Raw genomic sequence first — 22,648 nt, 5'->3', positions numbered from 1 at the left:
TATCTTGGGAAAAGGAGAATTAAAAGAACACATGGACAACTAATTCAGGACAAGTGCAAACAACATAGCTATTAGAGATACCACCTGGTTTACTGAATGATAGTTTATGTAGAAACATTCTCCAAAGGAGGTACACAATTTTAGATTCAACATGTCTAGCCCAAAGATGGATAAGAATTTTTTTCCAAACATTATGATCGAGGGAAAGATTCTAGTAGGAGTTAAGATGGTCAAGGATGGTGTTATTGGAGGTAAGAATGGAGTACACATATTTGGTCTTAACAATGTGCAAGGGAGAGGAGTCAGGCCATCTCAACTGAAAGGAGAAAGAATCACTAGAACAACATTCCAACCTGACTCCTGCAGCATCAAGAGCACTCTTAATCATAGAGTAAGTTCTTCTTTGGAATTCTTGTAAGGAGTATTTAGCCTTAAGCTCTGTCCAATCTATTAAAATACCATTACACAGAATGTCGTTGATGTTCTTTATACCAATTAAGCCCTTTTTTTTGTTGAACAACCTTGCAATAGGGTTAGGGGCTTGAAATTGTTGTCTAGGTTCTACCATAATCAACTTTTTGTACACCATATGTTACCATTCTCTAATTTCTAACTACTACCCAACAGTGGCCTCACTTTAGCCCAACTCTTCCATATAGCTTTAAACACATTAGAGCCCCTAACTGTTGTTTTACAGTCTAATGTTGGGAAGTTAGAAACATTCAAGTTATTTCATAACATTTTTCTACATGGATGACCTCTACACAGGTTATTTATGATCAGTGTTTTCCAAGGTTCATCCCCTTATGTTGCTTTGGGAATCCATTTCATTGCTAAGGCTATGCCTTTCACCCTAAGGTCTTTCATACCAAGACCTCCTAATTCCTTACTTTTTGTATATCAATCCCACCTGAGGGCATGAGCTTTAAAAGTACCCTTCCCATCAAATCAAAGAAAATCTCTGATGATTTTTTGTTAAAAATCAAATTGCTTGACATTGAAGAGCCAAGTTGAGGAAAAGTATATAGAATAAGAGGACAAAATCTTCTAACAGACCTGTATTCTTCCTACCATGGATAAGAATATAGTATTCCATTTGTTGAGCTTAGCACTAATTTTCTCTCTGACCCAATTCCACATATCATTAATGTTAGGGTTGATAGCAAAAGGAATACCCAGGTATTTAACAACCTGGTTAGGACCACCCCAGCTAATTCCATATTTTTTGCACCAGGAGGGAGGATTTGAGTTCCATTCCAAAAGGATAGATTTAGAGATAGAGATTTTGCTTCCAAAGGCTATAAAAGAGATCCAACTTAATCATAAGGTGCTCCATGTTAGTCTCATTGAATTTAAATAGTTTTGTTGTGTATTATAATAGTATTTTATTTTTCTTCTATAAATATATTATAATTATATTTACTAGTATAAGTATTTAAATTAAAAATATAACATTATATATAATCAATTTAAAAACTCATTTATATCTATAATTAAGCCGAGAGGCTTTTTAAAGTGGCAGCAATCTTCAATGTAAACATTTTCCATTTTGAAAAAAAGTTGACATTCATTTACATGTTAGAAAAATAAAATAGAAAAAGACTAAATATAATTAAAAATCATGAAAATTATAGAGAGGAAATGGAAGTAAAAATGAGGCAAATCAAGAGTCTTGAATCATTTCCTCATGCCTCTTAGACTCACATAACTATGTGATGATGAAAATTATGCGCTTCACCTCAAGAAGGATATCTCTTGGCTTATTATATGTGTGTGTGTGTGCGCGCGCGCGCTAGTTAAATATACAACTATCTAATCTATTATTTATTTTTTACGACAATACATTTAAATCTTAAAACAATGTAAGACCAAGAAAAGTTCGTAATAATTGCCTCTACAAACCATGTAAAAGGCTAGGGGAAAAAATGGTGAAAGAAATTAGAACATGTATTCTCTTGTTCTCCTACATGTTTTGTCACTTTTTTTCATAATTAACGTGTTATCTTAACTTTATCCTTAAAATTTCTCAACTATTGTTTAGTCTGTAGGTACATGTTTGCAAAGAGATTAATCAAGGGCTAAGGTAGTTTGCCATAGTTACACAACAATAGACAAAAATGTGCCAACCACTTTTCAACTTTGCTAAATATAATAGAAATTGTAAATATGTGTAGTCATGGGATGAAGTACATAGTCTTGCATGCTTGCAACCATTGATTACATAAATCTAACATAATAAATTAAAATTTACTTTTAATTAATAAATAAATATAATTTTAAAAAGGATTCTATTATAATCTCTGACATAATGATTTAAAAATTACTTTTAATTAATAAATAATTATAATTTTTAAAAGGATTCTATTATATTATAGCATTGCTTAGTGGCCAAAACAAAATGTATATTTGCTTCTAAGAAATTGTAATTCTATGGAACCTAAATCATTTCTATTCTAATTATGATATACTTAAAAATCAAATACAACTTAAACTATTTTAAATGATTAAACTCTAATTCTTAGAAAAGCCTTTGTGTAGAGCATTTCTAAATCAATTAACTATGATCAAATTAATTTTATATAAATATCTTACGGAGAAGATCATTATTGACAAAAGTTTTTTAAAAATTGACAAAATAAAATAGTAACAAAATAAGATAAATTCTCAATTTATATATTAACATTTAAATTAATTTATTTCCACAATATATCAATTATTAGTAGTTGTGGTAGGCTAAGTACTATTGTAATGAGTTTTGTGTTTTTGTATTATCTAGTGATTTATTTTTTTGCACCAACTAATTATAATTTATTATTTTTCTTATTTTATAATAAATTTCATACCGGTATTAAATAAATACAAATATTTTAAGTTTTTAAATTATAAAAAATATTTTTTATTAATGTGATTGACTTAAATTTAATTTAAATTTGACATTATTCGTGTCACTTTTGTAGGGTGCAATTCCATTTTTCCAACTTTTAAATTTCAAAATATAATTATTTTTTCACATTTTAATTCTTATTACACATACTAAGTTGGAAAGGCCAAATCTAAATTTTATGAATCACATATAATTAAAAAGATATTAACAAAATAAAATGAAGATTTCTAATACAAATAAAATTAAAATAAGTATTTAAATTATTTATAAGTTATAATTGTTCAACTATTTATAATTAAAAATAAAATTATTTATTGTTACCACTATATAAAAATAAATAATTATAATTATGTAATTTGTTTATTACTTAAACTATATTTAATTAAAATTAAGACTATCATTAAAAGGAATTCATAATACTTTTGATATTATAATTAATTTTTAAAATTTTAATTATTATTAATGATATTAATTTTACAATATATTGATTTAGTCGATAGGCTATTTGTGGGAACTTTGTTCCCAAAAATTAAACTTTTGACAAAAAATTTGCAAGATTTTGGCCAGAAAATTGAAAATCCTTCTCGTTAATTATTTACTAGCTAGTTTTTATCTCCCTCCACATTTAACTCTTGTTTTGATATTTATTAATTTTTATCTTCACTTTTAACTATTCTTTTTCTTTTTCTATTTACTAGCAATCGCATGCTTTTGTACATGCAACGAGTGCGTTGACAGGAAATGAGATTTAAGAGAAAAATGTAGAATGAATATTAAATAATGTAAATATAAGTTCTTTTAAAAATTAAAATACAAAAAAAAAAAGTTGAAGATTAAAACATAGATATAAAATTTATAATATTTAGGAAATTTGAATATTTCTTAAGAAACGTGTTCAATAATTTCAATATTTTACAATTAAATTCAATTTATCAAATATGAGAAAAATAATCATTTAAAAAAAAAAAAAAAACACATCAAAAAATTTATTACGAAAAATTACTAAGAGAAATACCAAAAAAAAATAGCGACATCTCTAACAAATATTCTATTGACTAAATAAATTATAGAAACTGAAAAATAATATTTACAGAAAAAACTAAACTAATATAAAAAGATAATTTAAAGTAATTTAAAAACTAAAAGCTAAATCAATTTAAAAAATCAAAAGCTTAATAAATAGAGATACAACATAATCTAATGTGGAGATCACAAATAATTATTTTTTAAATAAATAAGAAAAGAAAAGCAATAGTTAAAAGTGAATATTTAAATTATAATCTTATGTGAACAAATTAGATTATCAATAAATTAATTAATCAAGGCTTTGGCCGTTCACCAATTATTTTTTTTAAATTAGATTATCAATTTTTTAAAATTTAAATAACATAATATTTACTAAAATATTTTAAATAGATTAATATATATTATTTATTTAAATTAAATTTATCAAATATGAAAAAAAATCATTTAAAAATACCCATAAAAAAAATTAATAAGAGAAATACAAAAAAAAAAAAAGTCTAATAAATATTCTATTGACTAAATAAATTATGGAAACTAAAAAATAATATTTAAAGAAAAAATTAAACTACTATAATAATAAAATTAAAATAATTTGAAAACTAAAATCTAAATCAATATTAAAAATCAAAAGTTAACAATAGATCACAACATGAGCTAATGTGGAGATCACAACCAATAAATAGAAAAAGAAAAATAATAGTTAAAAGTGGAGATAACAACTAATAAATATCAAGAGTTAAAAGTGGACGGAGATAAAAATTGGCCGGTAAATAATATATGAAAATATTTTTTATGAAAAATTAATAAGAGAAATATAAAAAATATATATATCTAAGAAATATTCTATTCACTAAATAAATTATAGAAACTAAAAAATAATATTTAAAGAAAAAATAATAATTTAAAAACTAAAATTTAAATCAATTTTAAAAATCAAAAGTTAACTGAATAGATCACAACATGAGCTAATGTGGAGATCACAACTAATAAATAGAAAAAGAAAAACAATAGTTAAAAGTAAAGATAACAATTAATAAATATCAAAATAAGAGTTAAAAGTGGAGGGCGAGAAAAATTGGCTGGTAAATAATTAACGGGAAGGATTTTCAATTTTTTGGCCAAACTCTTGCAAATTTTTTGTCAAAAATTTAATTTCTGGGAACAAAGTTCCCACAAATAGCCTATTGGCTAAATTAAATAAACAAGACCAAAGATGCATCTTAGTCTTAACCTGTGCTTGAGTTTCTTAATTTGAGTTGAAATTCTAGTCTAACCTTTTCATATAATGCATGCTTTTATAATTACAAATATTCTAATTATTTCAGTTGTACAAGATTTTCACTCTTTGATCTATCATCTTTAAGAAGAAGAAAGCCTAATGAATCCAAAATTAAAAAAACAAGAGACGCAACCTTCATAGTTCCTATCATTTGAATTTGTAGTTTAAACAAAATAGAAGTAGCAATGTTCCCATTCAAGATATATTAAATGGTAACTTTCAAAAGAATTTCAGGTGCTTAAAAAGTACTAACTATCCAGAAGTCAACATTCATTGCTACAGTACATGTCTATAATGTATGCAATCAGAATCTTAATTCAAATATTTCATCAATGACATTGATAATTGTATGATACAATCTATGTTGAATCTTGATGTGAGTGACTTGCTATTGTTTGAACAATGTAAAACTAACTTACTTTGCATTGGATACAAAGTCTTATTGCAATCATAAACTTAATTCATATATTTCGTCAATGGCATTGATAATTACATGAGACAATCTATGTTGAATCTTGATGTGAGTGACTTGTTATGGTTTGAACAGTGTAAAACTAGCTTATTTGCATTAGATACAGAATCTAGCTTGAGATAAGATGGTGTCCAAGTATATTAGCACCAAATTCATCTTATAATATAAGAAATATAAAAGTTAAACAAGTTAAAAGAAAATAATGCAATAATAGAGAAAAATAGACAATTTATATAGTTCATAAATTGTAGGTGAATTAAAAGTCATATTCAACATTCTTATTTACAAAATTTATTGTGCATACTTTGTTCCCAGAAATTAAATTTTTGACGAAAAATTTGCAAGAGTTTGGCCGAAAAATTGAAAATTCTTCTCGTTAATTATTTACCAACCAGTTTTTATCTCCTTCCACTTTTAACTCTTGTTTTGATGTTTATTAATTGTTATCTCCACTTTTAACTATTCTTTTTCTTTTTCTATTTACTAGCAGTCACATGCTTTTATACATGCAACAGTGCGCCGATAGGAGATGAGATTTAAGAAAAAAATGTAGAATAAATATTAAATAATGTAAATATAAGTTTTTTTAAAAATGAAAATACAAAAATAAAAAAGTTGAAGATTAAAACATAGATATAAAATTTACAATATTTAGAAAATTTGAATATTGCTTAAGAAACGCGTTCAATAATTTCAAGATTTTACAATTAAATTCAATTTATCAAATATTTAAAAAATAATCATTTAAAAAAAATTTCATCAAAATATTTATTACAAAAAATTAATAAGAGAAATACCAAAAAAAATAAAATAACGGCATCTCTAACAAATATTCTATTGACTAAATAAATTATAGAAACTAAAAAAGCAATACTTAAAGAAAAAACTAAACTAATATAAAAGAATATTTAAAGTAATTTAAAAACTAAAACCTAAATCAATCTAAAAAATCAAAAGTTTAATAAATAGAGATCAGAACATAATCTAATGTGTAGATCACAAGTAATTATTTTTCAAATAAATAAGAAAAGAAAAATAATAGTTAAAAGTGGATATTTAAAATATAATCTTATGTGAACAAATTAGATTATTAATAATTTTTAATTTAAATAACATAATATTTACTAAAATCTTTTAAATAGATTAATAAATATTATTTATTTAAATTAAATTTATCAAATATGAAAAAAATAATCATTTTTAAAAAAACCATCAAAAAATCTATTATGAAAAATTAATAAGAGAAATACAAAAAAATAAAATGTCTAACAAATATTCTATTGACTAAATAAATTATAGAAACTAAAAAATAATATTTAAAGAAAAAATTAAAATAATTTAAAAACTAAAATCTAAATCAATTTTAAAAATCAAAAGTTAACTGAATAGATCACAACATGAGTAAAACACAAATTTTAGAATTCATAACGCATAGATAAAGACTCAATCATAACATAAAGAACAATCACAACACATAGAGGTGGATTCAAATTTATTGAGGTAGTACCTAGTCACTTCAATTCCCCTCTTCTTTTGGTCTTTAGCGTATGTGATGTACTTACTAAAAATAGTGTGAATAATTAAAAAGGACTAATAAATTATTCAATTAAGTTCTTGAAATGTTATTGAGAATTGATTTTTTAAAATTAAAATTAATGAAAAGAAAAAGGATAAAACCATTTGCGAAGAGGACAATAAAAAAGAATCAAATTGCATGTTATTAGTGTAAGTAGGTATCTATGATTGTCTAGAGTGTAAGGATTCAAAAAGGCTACATGTCACAAGTTGTGAGAACTTTTGAAAGCTTGTTTAATTCTTTTCTTTTCCACTTTTGCATTCCATAATTTTATTGGAAGGTGCTTTGTATATGTAATCTTTGTGTTCAACTAATTACATTAGGCAATGCTTGATGAGAGAATTAGAAAATTAGGAACTTTCATGTAGTTCAAAATATTGATTAAAAAATGTTAAATTTAGTTTCAATATATTATATATTTTTTAAGTGGAGAATTCTCATTGTAAAGTATATATTGTATTTTATTTTAAGTGGAGCATTCTCATTGTATAGGATTTAAATTGTCTTCATATATAACAAAATGTAATCTAAGTAGAGTGATAAAGAATGGAACTAATAAATTAATAGCACCTATAAATTTTATTATGAAAACAATGAAAAAAATAGTAATAATAATAATAATCTAACTAGTATGAGAATCTAGATTTAAGCTTGAGTCTTAATTAACTAGTGCATCCCAATTAGGAAAAAAACAAAGAATTCTCATTATATTATAGAAACAATAAAATAAAATAATGTAACTAGTGGTGTGGAAACCAAGAGAAAAGATAAATTTAATCTGGAGTCCACCTTAATTAGAGGAAACAAAGGGTTGTCACTATTATTTTTTTAAATTTTAATAGGAACATGGTGCATTTCTATTTTGAAAATCTAAAAATAACATTTAACAACTAGTGGAAGGAGAAAAAGGGGGTGGGAAGGGAAGGTTGGGGACAATAAATACCGAAGGTGTGGACCATAAATGCCTACCCCTCTCCACTCTTGTTTTGCAGTTTGAACAAGAAAAAATGGGCACATTGAGGACTAAAGGAATGGTGGCTCTAGTGAAGTTGTTAGTTTTGTGTATATATTTGTGTGCATCTACAAAGGCCACATGCATCCAGTACGTTGTTGGAGACGAACAGAGGTGGGACTTTGGCATAGATTATACCACCTGGGCTTCCACCAAAACATTCCACGTGGGCGACACCTTGGGTAAATTTATCTTTTAACTCTTCTCCTCTTCCTTGTCAATAGTAATAGTAATAACAAGAGGTTTATTGAATCAACTGAAACAGTGTTCCAGTACCAAGGTGAATGGCATAACGTCTTGGAGGTTGAGAAGCGGGCGTATGAATCGTGCGACACAAGTAATCCAATAGAGGAGTTTCGAGGGGGTAATAACAAAATTTCACTTACCAGTGTGGGGACCAAGTATTTCATTTGTGGAGTTCCCGCTCACTGCAATGTAGGAATGAAGTTGGAAGTCACCGTTTTGCCCGGTACTCATGTCCCTAAACACAACAACACGCAAACCGCTCCAGCCAGTAATTTTACTCGCACATCCACGCCTCCTTCAAGTGACACTGCACAGCCACAACAGCAACCTACCTGTGTAGGACACATGTTACCGATTAGGAATGTGCCTACCTCCCTCCACGTCATTCCATTCTTTTATCCTTTTGTCCTCTGGCTTTTCTTTCTCCTTCCTCTTCTCCTTCTTTTCTCTCTTTTATTCTCCTCTCTTCTTCTTCTTCTCCTCCTCACCCCAAAACTCTTTAGAACTCTTTCACTCCCAATTGCACCAAATTTTAAATTCTAATGTAGGAACACCCACTTTGTGCTTATCTATTTTTCTTATATTTCTTTGTATCAATTACCCTTAATAATTATGTCAATCGCAGTCTCTTGCATCAAGAATAGAATGAGTAATTAAACTGACATTACCTCTCACTTTGTTCACTACCAGATTTTGCGAATCAAGTCTTCTTAAATGATAAGTGTGTTCATATTATTTTTGTTTCAATTCTGACAGAGACATTTTTTATTCTACTGTATGTGCAGCAACCTGTACATCCATAGGCCAAATCAATCCAATTTTAGTCATGTCTTGATTCACTTAAATGATTTTAATTTTAAGATACTTCATTATAATGTGTTTTCACTATATTATATAAGTTTGTATTTTCAGTAAAAATAGATTTCAATTTTTATTTTAAGAATATAATTTAATTAAAATATTTTTTTAAGTAAGAGATAAATATATAATACTTTTATTATACTTTAAAATATTTCTTTAAAATCAATTTTTTATATGTCTTCTATAAAGTTATATAAATTAATTTATCATTTTTTATTCAACTCTAAGGTAAATTTAATATTTTTGAGCATAATTTAAATGAAAATTTTGAATAATATAATATTATAATTTAAATATTCACTTTTAACTATTGTTTTTCTTTTCTTATTTATTTTTAAAAAATTACTTGTGATCTCCACATTAGATTATGTTGTGATCTCTATTTATTAAATTTTTTATTTTTTAAATTGATTTAAGTTTTAGTTTTTAAATTACTTTAAATTATTTTTTATACTAGCTTAGTTTTTTCTTTAAATATTGTTTTTTCAATTTCTATAATTTATTTAGTCAATATAATATTTGTTAGAGATGTCACTATTTTTCATATTATTTTTTTGATATTTCTCTTATTAATTTTTCGTAATAAATTTTTTGATGAATTTTTTTTAAATGATTTTTTTTTCATATTTGATAAATTGAATTTAATTGTAAAATATTAAAATTATTGAACATGTTTCTTTACCAATATTCAAATTTCCTAAATATTGTAAATTGTATATCTATGTTTTAATCTTTAACTTTTTTATGTTTGTATTTTCATTTTTTAAAAACTTATATTTACATTATTTAATATTCATTCTACATTTTTCTCTTAAATCTCATATCCTATCGACGCACTTGTTGCATGTACAAAAGCATGTGACTGCTACTTTATTACCTCTATTCTAGTTTCTATTCTACTATAGTTTTTACTATAACTAAAGAGGCAAGTACTTAGCCACTAAGTGACACTTGTTTAAGAATAAAGTAAACATAATAAATGAACATTTGTATTAAAGCAATAAATAGTTTGAAATATTTATAAATACAAAAATCAAAATTTTATAATATAAAATAGAACCCATAAAATCTCATGTTAAATCTTATACTTCACTAAATAATAAAGAAATATAGAATACAATAAATATACAAACTAAAAATTATTCTATTATAATAATACATTCTTTATACATAGTTTTAAAATATATTCAATATCTCTAAAATTAACATGTAACAAGTATAAATTTTAAATTTTAAAAAATCAATATTAATAAATATATTTGCTTTTTAACATGTTTTTGTATTAAAAATAGAATTAACTGAAGTCTTTATTGATTTAAAATATATTCAATATCTCTAAAATTAACATGTAACAAGTATAAATTTTAAATTTTAAAAAATCAATATTAATAAATATATTTGTTTTTTAACATGTTTTTGTATTAAAAATAGAATTAACTGAAGTCTTTATTGATTTAAGGCAGAGTAAATATGAAATAGATTTTGAGTTAACTGAAGTCTTTATTGATTTAATACAGAATTAAAAACAAATATGAAATAGATTTTACATATATTTTACACTAATTAAAGACTTAACACTATAAATAGAGCAACTCCTACTCAAGTAACTAGATATAGAAAAAGATTATGGGATTGAAGTTGATGAATGAAACTTACTATCAATAAATAGGGCAGAAGGGTTTCCGTTTGTAAAAGTCATTCATTCAAGAAGGGACTCAATCCGGAAAACCAAAGGAATTGAGTTTGTGAAAGGATTTCATTTGTTCAAAGCAATTCACTGAAGGCAGAATTGTGTTTGCAAGGGAATTAGGTTTGAGATATTTGTGGGTTATAATACTGGATTTGAGTATGGAGATGGTTCTAGCACATATGCATTCTCCTTTTACATTGGAACGTTTTCAGATTCAGATGAGCTTGAAATTTGGGATTCCTGCCAACCAGCATTCAACACCTTTGATCTGTATAAAGACGTTTGGAGGTGTGGAAAGTTGGCAGAAGCTCTGTATCACAGTACCATTCTCTGTAATGGACATGAATCTACAAAGGATGCGGTCTCTGATGTTGCAGAATCAAAATCGCAGGCATCAAGTGTTTAGACTACCTCATGATCTTGGCAGATACAATGCAGGATACTGCACTTGGGTACCATTCTCGGCCAGATTAGTATTCCCTAGTGTTGTTCAATCTCTTCCATTTGCTCCAATGGGTGTCAATCTACAAAGGATGCAGATGCAGTCTCACGTATTGCAAGCTGAACAGCCTAAGCTGGAAGTCCCCATAACATTACCACCTCACAATCTTTCTAGACAAGGGAATCAGCAGAAAATCTTGTGTAAAATTTGTGATGATAATAAGAGGAGGAACATTTCAGCCACTCTCTTTCATTGCTGTGTTGAAGATGAGGTCACTTTGGGTTTCAGAGGGCCATCCCCAGCAGGACCAATTGAAAGGCCAAGGAAGAGTTAAATTACTGTCATGAATGAATGAGCTTCTACACGGTCGTATCTTATTCTTTTCTTCCTTTTTTGGTTGTAATGGGCAAGCAGAACACTTGAGTCATTCAAATTGGTTAATACAAGGATTCAGCATAGGTACAAGTCTGTGAGCACAACAGCTCAATGGAGATATGAACCCTAAATGGGTTACCCTACATAGTTAAAATAAGTCTGTAACAGATATTGTAAGAGTGTGTCGGAATAAATAAAGAATTGCCAAGTTGTTAATCAGTTCCAGTTTGCTGTTATGTTCCACTAGTTAGCTGTGAAACTATGCCTAAATTTGCAAAATGGTTGCTGGAACAACTATAAAATTACGTTGTTGTGTTATAATATGCAATGATGTTTTTACTTGATGAATAAGAAACCAGAAGATTGTTCTGTTGTTTTATCTCTGTTTATTTTCGTTTTTCTATTTTTCTAATCACCCTTTTGGACCATTTGCTTTAATAAATAATCTCACTGTTCTTTTTTATCTAAAAATAAAATAAAACATCCATGATTTCAGAGTTTTTCCCTTTTAACCAGCAGACCAACAAGATAATTCATGCACTCTATTTCTGTTCTGAAACTTTTAACTTTTTTTTAAAATAAAAAAACAAATGCAATAGAATAAATAAACAAACAGATTACAAAACTTAATAAACATCCATTGAAAAGAGAAAATAATTACATAAGATCTCCATTATATTATGGCTGCATAGTCTCATAAAACATGCATTGCGGAAAAAAGTTAAAACCCATCTAGACTGCAGCACAAAGGCACAGAACCTCTCCATTCCTTTGAGAAAAAATTCGCAGAGGGAATTGTTTTGCATAAATTAAACATCTGTATTTTCACACTGCAATCTTATAATATATACACAGATTGATTAGGTACGCACTGACACTTTCAGAATCCACAAAAGTTTGGGCAATTTTAAATCTGTATTCGTTTTTCACGTTTCCTATTCACAATACTATGGTGTGATGTTACCTCTTTTAATAATCGGGTAATTCTAGTCTCTGTTTATGATCGTTGCATAATTGCTTGCTATTGAAGAATCTAAAGTGGGTAATGAATTTGTCACAGTTCATCAGAAGTTTACTAATGAAATCTATCCTCCGCAGTGGAATATTGGGATGGAGTATGTAGATTCTGTATTACTGCTGACCTTTTCCTTGACAGTTACAACCTTACTGACTTCCTTATTAAAAATTAAAGTGTTACCAACATTTCTAGCGTGGATCTGTTGAGAAACATGTGTCTCAACCTTGCAATCTTTTCTTGGAAAATTCCAAAATTAGTTTGTGGGAGTTTTCCACTTGTTTATGCATTGGAAAGTGGTTAGTGAGTTGTTAAATGAGTCTTGTCCTTAGTAGAATATAGGTAGGCTATTTTTAGAGCCTTGATGACTCATTTTGTGACTTTTATGGGGGTCTAGACTAAGAGACAAAATTGTGGACGGAATTACTATTTTTAACCTGGTTGTTGTCAAAAATGGGTAACATGTGGCATGGTAGTTTTGCTCATGGTTTTGTAAAACCATAAGTCGTTTCCAGGTTGTAAAATCACTATAAAAGGAGGGCTTGGGGAGGTGCTTGTGTAATTGAGTTTAGTTTGCAAGACTGGTGCTAGAAAGAGTCACACCAAGTTCGAGTTGTGGTGATGCGCTCCTGTAAGAACTTGCATTGCAAGTGTATTGTAATCATCTTGGTTTGATAATACATTGTGCGAGTTTTGGAGGTGGAGTTTTTCTCCCGGAAAGGTTTCCCCACGATAATCACTGTGTTGTGTGTTCTTTGTTATTTTGATTATGTTATTATGCATTTCTTGAGATCTTTGCAATAGTTACTTTGATTTGCATAATCGTCCTCTCAAAGATTAGCGTAGGAAGCAATTCCGCGCACTTTTGCTTCCTTACAGGATCAATTTTGCAAATATTTCTGGTGAGAGATAGTCAACTACCTGACCTTTTCCTAGATAGTTTCAACTTTATTGACTTCTTATAAAATTTGGTGTCCACCATTTATAGTATGGCTAAAAAAAAAATTTGGTAAGGTTTCTGCTTCCTTTACCAGTTCTATGTGGAGTGTCGAAGTGCTTAAGTTCCCAAAAGAAGTGAACCTACTATATGACCTGAAAATTTCTTATACAGAAAGCAAAAGATGAGAAAGGGCTCGAATAACTTCTTTGTAGCTTAACAAGTACAGTGAAGTTATGCTTGGATGATCAAACCTACTGCCATCCATGTAACAGTACTAGATGGAAGTGACTGCTCAATTAATAGATGTCAGCAACAAATGCAAGGACTTTCCCCCCAGAATTGCATCATCGGTTTAGGATGATATTGCAAGATATTGCAAGGCAATTCATAGTAGCATGTGAGTCAAATATCTTTTTCCAAATTCTTCAAGGGATCTGCTGACAAGCCCAAAAGCAAAATTTCACAATCTTCTTGTCTATATTTCCTTCGTTGCCCTTTTGTTTTGTCAAACTTTCAATTGGATATATTTCCTCTGTTGGTTGGTTTGATCTGTCCTCTTGTTTATATTTTCTACCTTGTTCATCTGCTTTGTCAATTTTAGGCATCGTTAGTTGCTTTGTCAATTTGATAGTCTTCCTTCCTTTGCTGGTTTGATCTATCTTCTGCAAGAAATTCATATACCCTATTCTTTATCTGAATCCAGCTGTGCCCTGGATCCTCCTTTTTCACACCATTGTCTTTCATTATTTTTCTTAAACTTTCCACATCATCCCATCTGCCATATGCAGCATACATACCTGACAACATTACATATGTAGCAGAATCCTTAGGTTCCAATTTCAAGAGAGCCTGTGCTGCACAATAGCCTAGTTCCAGATTGCCATGGACTTTACATGCGCCTAGCAGAGTCCGCCATATAAGAGCTGTAGGTTCTTGTGGGATTTGTCTTATCATCTCTAAGGCCTCCTCCAATAGACCTGCCCGACCAAGTAGATCAACCATACAAGCATAATGTTCCATTGTTGCTTCAATGCCATGATCTACAGTCATTGAATGGAAGAAGCCACGACCTTGCTCTACAAGGCCTCCATGGCTGCAAGCAGTGATGACACCAACAAATGTGATATGGTTCGGTTTAATCCCTGCAAGTTGCATTTGCTTAAAGAGTCTAATCCCCTCCTCACAGTTTCCATGCAGAGCACACCCTGTGATCATAGCATTCCATGAAACCACATTCCTCCTTAACATTAAATCAAATACTTTCCGTGAATCGTCTATATTTCCACACCTGGCATACATGCTAATAAGAGAATTGCCCACGGAGACATTTGGTTCCAATAATGTTTTCATAAGATGTGCATGAATCTGTTTACCAGATTCCATGTCAGCTAAATTGGAGCATGCCCTTAGGACTCCTGAATATGTGAAGTGGTTAGGTTTCATGAGATTGTGCTCCAGCATTTGGAAGAACAGTTCAAGAGCCTCATCATCCCTTCCAACCTGGATACAGCCCACGATCATCGTGGTCCATGAAAACACATCCCATCCAGACACTCTCCAAAAAATAATCTGTGCTGCTTCAATATTTCCCCATTTAACATAACCATCAACTAATGCACTCCCAACAATGACATCCGACTCCAACCCAGCTTTAGAAACAAGAGCATGTAGTTGTTTACCCAGCTCCGCTAGTAGCAAACCTCCACATGCCTTTATCATATTGGAATAGATGTACTGATTGGGATTGAAACCCATCTCCTGCATTTTTAGAAAAAGATCCACTGCCTTCTCCTCGAAGCCGTTCTGTACACAACCCGATATCATAACGTTCCATGAAATCAAATTTCTCAGTGGCATTTCGTCAAATAGTTTGCATGCATCGAGTTTCCTCCCGCCTTTCCAGTACATATCAATTAGTGTAGTGCACAGAACAATATCCAATTCAAACCCACTTCTTATAATGTGGGCATGCAATTCTCTGCCATGTTTAAGAGCTGACAGGGCAGTGCATGCCTTGACAACGCTGCTTGCCGTAAAATCGCTCATTTTTATCATATTCGTCTGCATTAGACGGAAGAGTTTCAGCGCCTCCTCTGCTTCTCCGCATCGAACATAAACTCCAATCATGACATTCCATGTCACTACATTTCGCTGAGACATTTCATCGAATATGTACCGCGCATCCTCAATATTTCCAGAATTCCCGTACACCTGAACCTAGTTTAGTTGCGAGAAAGACATCGGAGTGCTTCCCAGTTTTGATGATGTGGGTGTGAAGCTTCTTGGCGTCGTACTGCTCCAAATCCCAAGAAAAGGGTTAGCCATGAGAATTCAGACAAAACCCAAAACCAATTGAAAGAGCAGTAGTGAAGTGAAAAGGAACAACCTTTGCCTTGATGTTTTCACGATCCAACGCTAATGATGAGGTAGCGTATGACAAGGGAAGCTGCAACGCGAGTGCCATCTATTTTTACATTGTTCCACCATTCTAGGGAGTCCTGCTGTTAAGTTATACTGTAAGGGCCCGTTTGGCAGCGGCTATAGGAATTGGGAATAGGCATCTATTATTCTGGATTCACTATTCATGCATTTGTTATTCCGGATTCGCTATTCTTGGTTCATTTGGTTCACCCGAAATTTGATAGGGAATATATCTATCCTACGTTTAGTTGTGCAAATCCGGAATTAGAATAGAATTATTTATTAAGTTTTTTTTGTTTGTTTTAATTTAATATTTATTACCTTTTTCATTTTATTGAGTTGGTTAATTTTTTTAATTATTTTATTTTACATTTTATGGAGTTTAGTTAAAGAATCATGAACAGTTAGACACAATAAAAATAATATGAAACTAGTACAATTTCTTCATTGTTTAGTCATGAAAATAGTAATATACATAATTATTCACCACAAAAATAATGTAGTTTCCTCAATCAAAAATAAGTTCAAAACAACAAAATAGTATAAATCATACATTCTACAATAGTTTGTCTAACTTTTATGCACTTCTTCCCAGTAGATTAGTGCAAGTGAAACAATTATAATGCACAACATGCCTCACAAAAACATGTTTTCACTCTCTCTAATCTTGCACAACTTGCAATCATTACTTTCATGTGTTGTAGATTTGGCTACGGATGTTGCTGGGACATCATCGACCCATTGAAAGAAGTTATAGCCACCATCACCCTACAATACCAAGTCTAAATTAGTGGTTGACACAATTTATTTCTTCCATAAAATATAAACATACATCAAAAAATTAGTAACAACCTTTTGACTATTTGGACAGCACAAGAATTTACATTCTAGATTATTCATTGTGTGCGAAGTCTTCATTGCTACAGGGCTAGTGCCACACTCACACATTGACAAATTTAGGTCCATCAATGCTATATAAATAATGAACATACCAAAAACCCATTCAATAGACATTCATTAAAATAACAAAAACATTGGCAAATTTAGGTCCATCAATGCTATATAAATAATGAACATATCAAACACAAAAAACCCATTCAATAGACATTCATTACAATAACAAAAAACTCAAAGTGCAACATTCCTTAATTCGTATAGTGTAAGTACCTAAAGTGAAAAATATTTTTTTAATAAGATTTTACCATAATTGAATAAATATCTTGAGTATATTTATAACCCTTGTGTAAGTAGACTGATGGATGATTACTAACATTCTTTAAAATTGGACTAACATCTTTGTCAATTCAGACTGCATATAGAAATTCATCTCCAATGAATAAGAGGAGACACAAACCTATGAAAAAAAGGATTTTAGATCTAAAAATTCTCACTAGTAATCAACCAGTAACTATTTTTAACCTTCAAATGTGATATAGATTTGTAATCAAAACCAATCAACTCAAAGATGAAAAATAGTATTGAGTATGGATGTTTCTTGGCAAGCTATAAATAGAAAAATTAGTGCATTTATCCAACAAAACTGAACTTAACCAAACAAAACTTCAGTTCAACCCCATTTTTATATTTATTTGGGATAAAAATCCAACTTCACCCAATTAATAAATCAACACACTACCAACAACAATACCAATATTAAATAGTTTGTCACAACAATTACATTAGAAGCATAAAGAGTTTGACGTGCAGCAATTACAATATATTAATAGGAGGAGCAAAATCAATAGTAGAGTAAATAGTTGGGAATGTCAAATGAAGATGAATGGTGGCCAAGAACAATGGGAAGAAGACTATGCAATACAACACACAACAACATCTGATAAAGAATTTGGACTTGCAAAACAACATGAGCTAGGCAATGGAGGAACAAGATATTCAAGAAGATCCAACTCAAAAGCATCAAATAATACTTCACTGATCTGCTCAAACATTTCAATTTCCAGAGGAACTACATTAAATTCTTATCCACCACTCATGCGTTCTCCTCTACACATGCACTCTTCCCCTCCAAAGCCAGCCAAAAGAAATATGGGGCCAACTAAAGGGCTAATGAAAATGCATTCTTTTTAAAGAGTTTGACACAACAATAACAATATCAAAAATGTTGCAATATCAAAAATAAATTACAATATATCATATCTGGAACAACAATTCAATAAAAATGTTTGATACCATAACAATTGAAACAATTAATAATAATATGTGGCAATTAGCATACTCGGTAAATAATAGATTTATTAAAAAAATACCAATACCAAAAGAAATACTACAAGTGCTCCTTCAGAATTCATGAGTTCAAGCAATAGTAAGAATCTGTGAACGATGTTGGCTATAGATTTCACACTCATATGGATCGACCATGCATTGAACAATGTTTGGAATAATCATAATTGAATAAATATCTTTCTAAAGAGTTTGACATAGCAATAACAATATCAAAAAGGTTGCAATATCAACAAAAAATTACAATATATCATATCTAGAACAACAGTTCAATAAAAATGTTTGACACTATAACAATTGAAACAACTAATAATAATAAGTGACAGTTAGCATAAATGTTGGTTTCTAACAAAAAATTATAGAGTCATTAAGAACTTCAATCTAACAAGGTTTAACATGACTCTCTAGCATAATCCAACATGTTTATATTCCTCCAAACTTATATCGAACATAATCCTCCCTCGCCTCTGCATCCATCTCTAAGAACAAATAGCTCTTGTAGGTTCATTCATAAAAGTGTCACATGCCACATTTATAGTTTCATGCCCAAGTCTGGGGATGGATTTCAGGGTAGCTAACACATTTGCAGCATCTTTCTTAGTATCCTTTTTATCAACCTTGATAGTGTGAGGCTTACTTATTCTCTCGTGTATCATATGGATGCTTTCAGATATTACATCCAAAGAAGCAGCCATGCTTGCCCTCTTCCTCTTTTGCCTCCTTGTCGATGGTATGGAAGGATTGTTTCTAATGGATGTAGTGGATTGATTTGACAGAAGGAAATCTTCATCTAAATCAATAGCAACATTCACAGGGGTATTGAAACCCTCATCATCATCTAGATCAGTAGCCTCGACAAAAAGATTACCATCTTTAGTATCTTGTGTTGTTGCCGCTGCATTTCCTTTTGCCATGTCATTCCCCACTATGGTTGCTAGATCATTAAAATAGTTGAATGGCTACCTCTTTTAGACTTTTGCAGTCTTTAACTCCTTTCTCTACAATTTGGCATATTTAAATTATTAGATATTTTTCTGACATTAGAATTCAAAAATACCTTGAAGAATATGTTACCTTCAACAACTCATCCCATACGCTTTCCTCAACATCCATGCATTGCATTGTCTCATTCCAAGTAAACCCGCTTGTATTTCACAATTCCTTCATTACTCTATACCCCATGTTTTAAACTTATTTTTGAAGTTTTCTTTTCCAAAGTTTAACTTCAACTCTTCATTAAATTTCTTCTCTATGGCAGTCCACACTTCTTTGCAAAAACAACCTTCACCTTTTCTTCCTAGTTGAACTTGCTCTAGGAGCAAATCCAAGATTTTTCTTTCCATCTCCCTAGTCCATATCACTTTTGGACTTTTAGAAGAACCAACAATAGGGGTAGATACAGGAGTAGCAATAGGGGTAGATACGGGGGTAGCAATGGGTGTATAAATGGGTGTAGCAACAGGGTGCATACGAACCTCCTCATGTGTGCTTGTCATTAGATTTGTGAATGACATTTTTATGTCTGATATAAGCAATTGATATATTGCTGGAAAACTTACAATAAATAATGAGTAGTTGGTAAAATTGTACACTAAATATTGCTAGCAAAAGAAAACTTCTTAAAGACATGATCATATGGGGCGGTTGATGCTACATGCCAAAAACATGGTGCTAGCCTTTGCAAACAAGGCATTTAATAGTGTCAAACAAGCACAAGTATTTAATAGTGGTTGGAGTTTACTTCTTGAATGTTGATGGTGGAGATCTAATGTAACTATATGTAAATATTTGTAGCAGCACAAGTAGTTTTTTTTTCATTGTTACCCAATTGTTTGTGGTTGAACTTTGGAGAATACATGAAGCTCTTTAACAATATTAATAGGCTAAGAAAATTACCACTTTGGTGAAGGCTGTAAATGTTCAAATTGAATCCTATTGGCCTAGTTTATTTGCAAACAACAATATATGTGTAAATACAAACAACAATTTGAATTTAGCTATCTCATAATACAAACAACAATTTGAATTTGGTATATGTGTAAATACAAACAACAATCTAATATAACAAGATAGATATGGTAAACTAGATAATAGTGATAGATTAAATATCACAATATTTCTGAATATTACAATATTACTGATAAGAAAAAATTAATATATTGAAACAAAAACTTCAAGTTTAAACATTTCCTATACAATTTACTAATGTTTTTTATTGAATATGCATTTGCCATGGTTTCGAACATCATTAGCATTGGGTATGAGACCATCAATTAATGGTTTATTGGCAAATTTTTAGTGGCCATGTTGGGTCTGCTAAACACAATAGAGACAGAGTACAAGCTCCATTTGGATACTACAGTTTGGCTGTTGGAGTGGATGAGTTGCTGGGATATAAGTACAATGGTTATAATCAATGACCTCTAACCAATGACTTGTACACTTATCTAAGCACTATAGTTAATTCAGGAGAATAAAAAACCAGTCACAATAAGTTCACCCTGAAAAATCAAAAGACTTGCACAATTTTAATCATTAGACTTACACAGTTGATATCTAATATATATAGAGAGATAATAATAAGAATTCAAAGACATCAGATATAAACAAATAGATAATAGTAGACTGAAACGAGACTTGCATAGTTGAATGAAATTAACATCAATATTCCATTTAGAGCTTGATGCAAGTGATGACATGAATATATTTGATAAATACAATACAATACAATGTAGCATTATATTTGAGTCAAATTTAAGTCATATTCAGAGTATTCTAGCAATTCAAATTTGAAGTGTCTATGCGAGTAAAAATATCAACTAATGGCAAGATCTATAGTCCTCCCACATCCTTCATGCTATTTCATCTCAAAATTTTCCCCAATCATCTCTATCGCGTTCAATCATCCCATAAGTCTCAAGATTTGGCACATTTATCCCATCACGATCATCGTCCTCTTCAATTTCCACATCCGGTGGAACACTGTCCTCTATTGTAATGTAATTATGTAGTATACAACATGCTAACACAATGTTTGTTTAAGTCATGATACTATAGGATTTCGCATACCTTAGGATAGGAAAATGTTGCTTCAAAATACCAAATGTGCGCACAATCACATTCCTAAGTGAGGAGTGTCGGTGGTTAAATAACTTATGTGCATTATTGATTAGATTTTCTTTGGAAAACTCTTTTAGGTGGTACCGCATATACCAATAAGGGGCAAGAAATCCAGGAACATTTGGATAGCTAGCATCAACTAAATAGAATTTTCCTATATAAAGGAAAAAGAAGTTAATAGATTGGACATAGCATACAAACTACAATTTACAATAGTGAATATATAATCATTAAAAATAGATTTTAATATACCAGGGGGAACTAGTAGTGGATCTTCTCTTGATAGAGCTGAAGCAAGAATATGACTATCTGCAGTTGACCCTTCCTAGCTAGCAAGAACATATTGAAACTTATAGTCAAATGAACATACACCCATTACATTTTGTGATAGGTTGCCCTTTCTATCACGGTATTTCACTTGGTTGTCCAAATCAATGGTAACTGGTATATGGGTTCCATCAATAGCTCTAATACAATCCTAGCATAGGAATTATTATTGTCAAATATGTAACAATATGCTAAAGAGTCAGGAAAAAAAAATGATTTCAGTAGGATATTTACCTTAAAATACGGATCAAAATGATCCTTTCCAACTATTTCTAAAGGAGTAGTTGGAGAAGGGGGAAAAATGTAATTGCTATGGAGCAATATGATAGCCTTCAAGACCTTGTGGAAGTAGCGACTCACTGTCTCTCCCGAGTGACCAAAGTTATGGCCAATCTTACGATTCCTTAGATTATGGCCGAGGGTATGAAGGAACATGACTAGTTGTTCTTCCAATTTCATGTTTATCATATCTTTAATGCTCCCTTTCTCCCTTAGAATATTGGCGAGTTTGAAGAAAGCTCATCTACTCATGCGTATTTGGTCATGGCAATCTGTCTCATTGGAATATATAACATGTTTATAAAAAGGACAAGAAGCTCTTCTTTGCTTATGCTTGTGTATTCTAGCCTCTTTGAAAGATGCTACTATGAATACTGCTTGGGTGGCAAGTAGAACAATTACACGCAAGAGGGTGATCTTCCGAACAATACTTCCCTGAACT

At 30.2% G+C, this 22,648-nt stretch overlaps 2 protein-coding genes and 1 pseudogene across 3 annotated transcripts; 2 read left to right on the top strand and 1 right to left on the bottom strand.

Moving 5' to 3' along the window:
* The first annotated feature begins 8,244 nt into the window (after window positions 1-8,244).
* Window positions 8,245-9,298, top strand: LOC149530696 (stellacyanin-like). The gene is made up of 3 exons (XM_089808228.1): window positions 8,245-8,431; window positions 8,515-8,831; window positions 9,281-9,298. Exons 1-3 carry the CDS (start codon window positions 8,245-8,247, stop codon window positions 9,296-9,298), a joined length of 522 nt encoding a protein of 173 aa, XP_089664354.1.
* Window positions 9,299-11,071: 1,773 nt separating this feature from the next.
* On the top strand, window positions 11,072-12,082 carry LOC149530695 (uncharacterized). The gene has a single exon (XM_089810957.1). The coding sequence runs from the start codon at window positions 11,205-11,207 to the stop codon at window positions 11,820-11,822; it is 618 nt and encodes a 205-aa protein (XP_089667083.1). The 5' UTR covers window positions 11,072-11,204; the 3' UTR covers window positions 11,823-12,082.
* A 1,853-nt stretch (window positions 12,083-13,935) lies between these two features.
* On the bottom strand, window positions 13,936-16,430 carry LOC149530694 (pentatricopeptide repeat-containing protein At2g13600-like; annotated as a pseudogene). Its single transcript, XR_016358896.1, has 2 exons — window positions 16,205-16,430; window positions 13,936-16,111 (listed from the first exon to the last, which is right to left on the bottom strand). The product of XR_016358896.1 is annotated as a pentatricopeptide repeat-containing protein At2g13600-like (transcript).
* Between the last annotated feature and the right edge of the window lie 6,218 nt (window positions 16,431-22,648).

This window comes from Cupressus sempervirens, chromosome 11 (genome assembly GCF_028749045.1).
Source record: "Cupressus sempervirens isolate cs-2001-9-10 chromosome 11, ASM2874904v1, whole genome shotgun sequence".
Lineage (NCBI taxonomy): Eukaryota > Viridiplantae > Streptophyta > Pinopsida > Cupressales > Cupressaceae > Cupressus > Cupressus sempervirens.
The sequence above is the reverse complement of the archived record's forward strand: the minus strand, read 5'-3'. Positions and strand labels throughout refer to the sequence as shown.

Excerpts from the sequence above, each read along its gene's own strand:
- LOC149530696 (XM_089808228.1), top strand. The coding sequence starts at position 8,245 with ATGGGCACATTGAGGACTAAAGGAATGGTGGCTCTAGTGAAGTTGTTA. Across the intron at positions 8,432-8,514 it reads CCACGTGGGCGACACCTTGG|TGTTCCAGTACCAAGGTGAA; the intron begins GTAAATTTATCT and ends CAACTGAAACAG.
- LOC149530695 (XM_089810957.1), top strand. The coding sequence starts at position 11,205 with ATGGAGATGGTTCTAGCACATATGCATTCTCCTTTTACATTGGAACGT.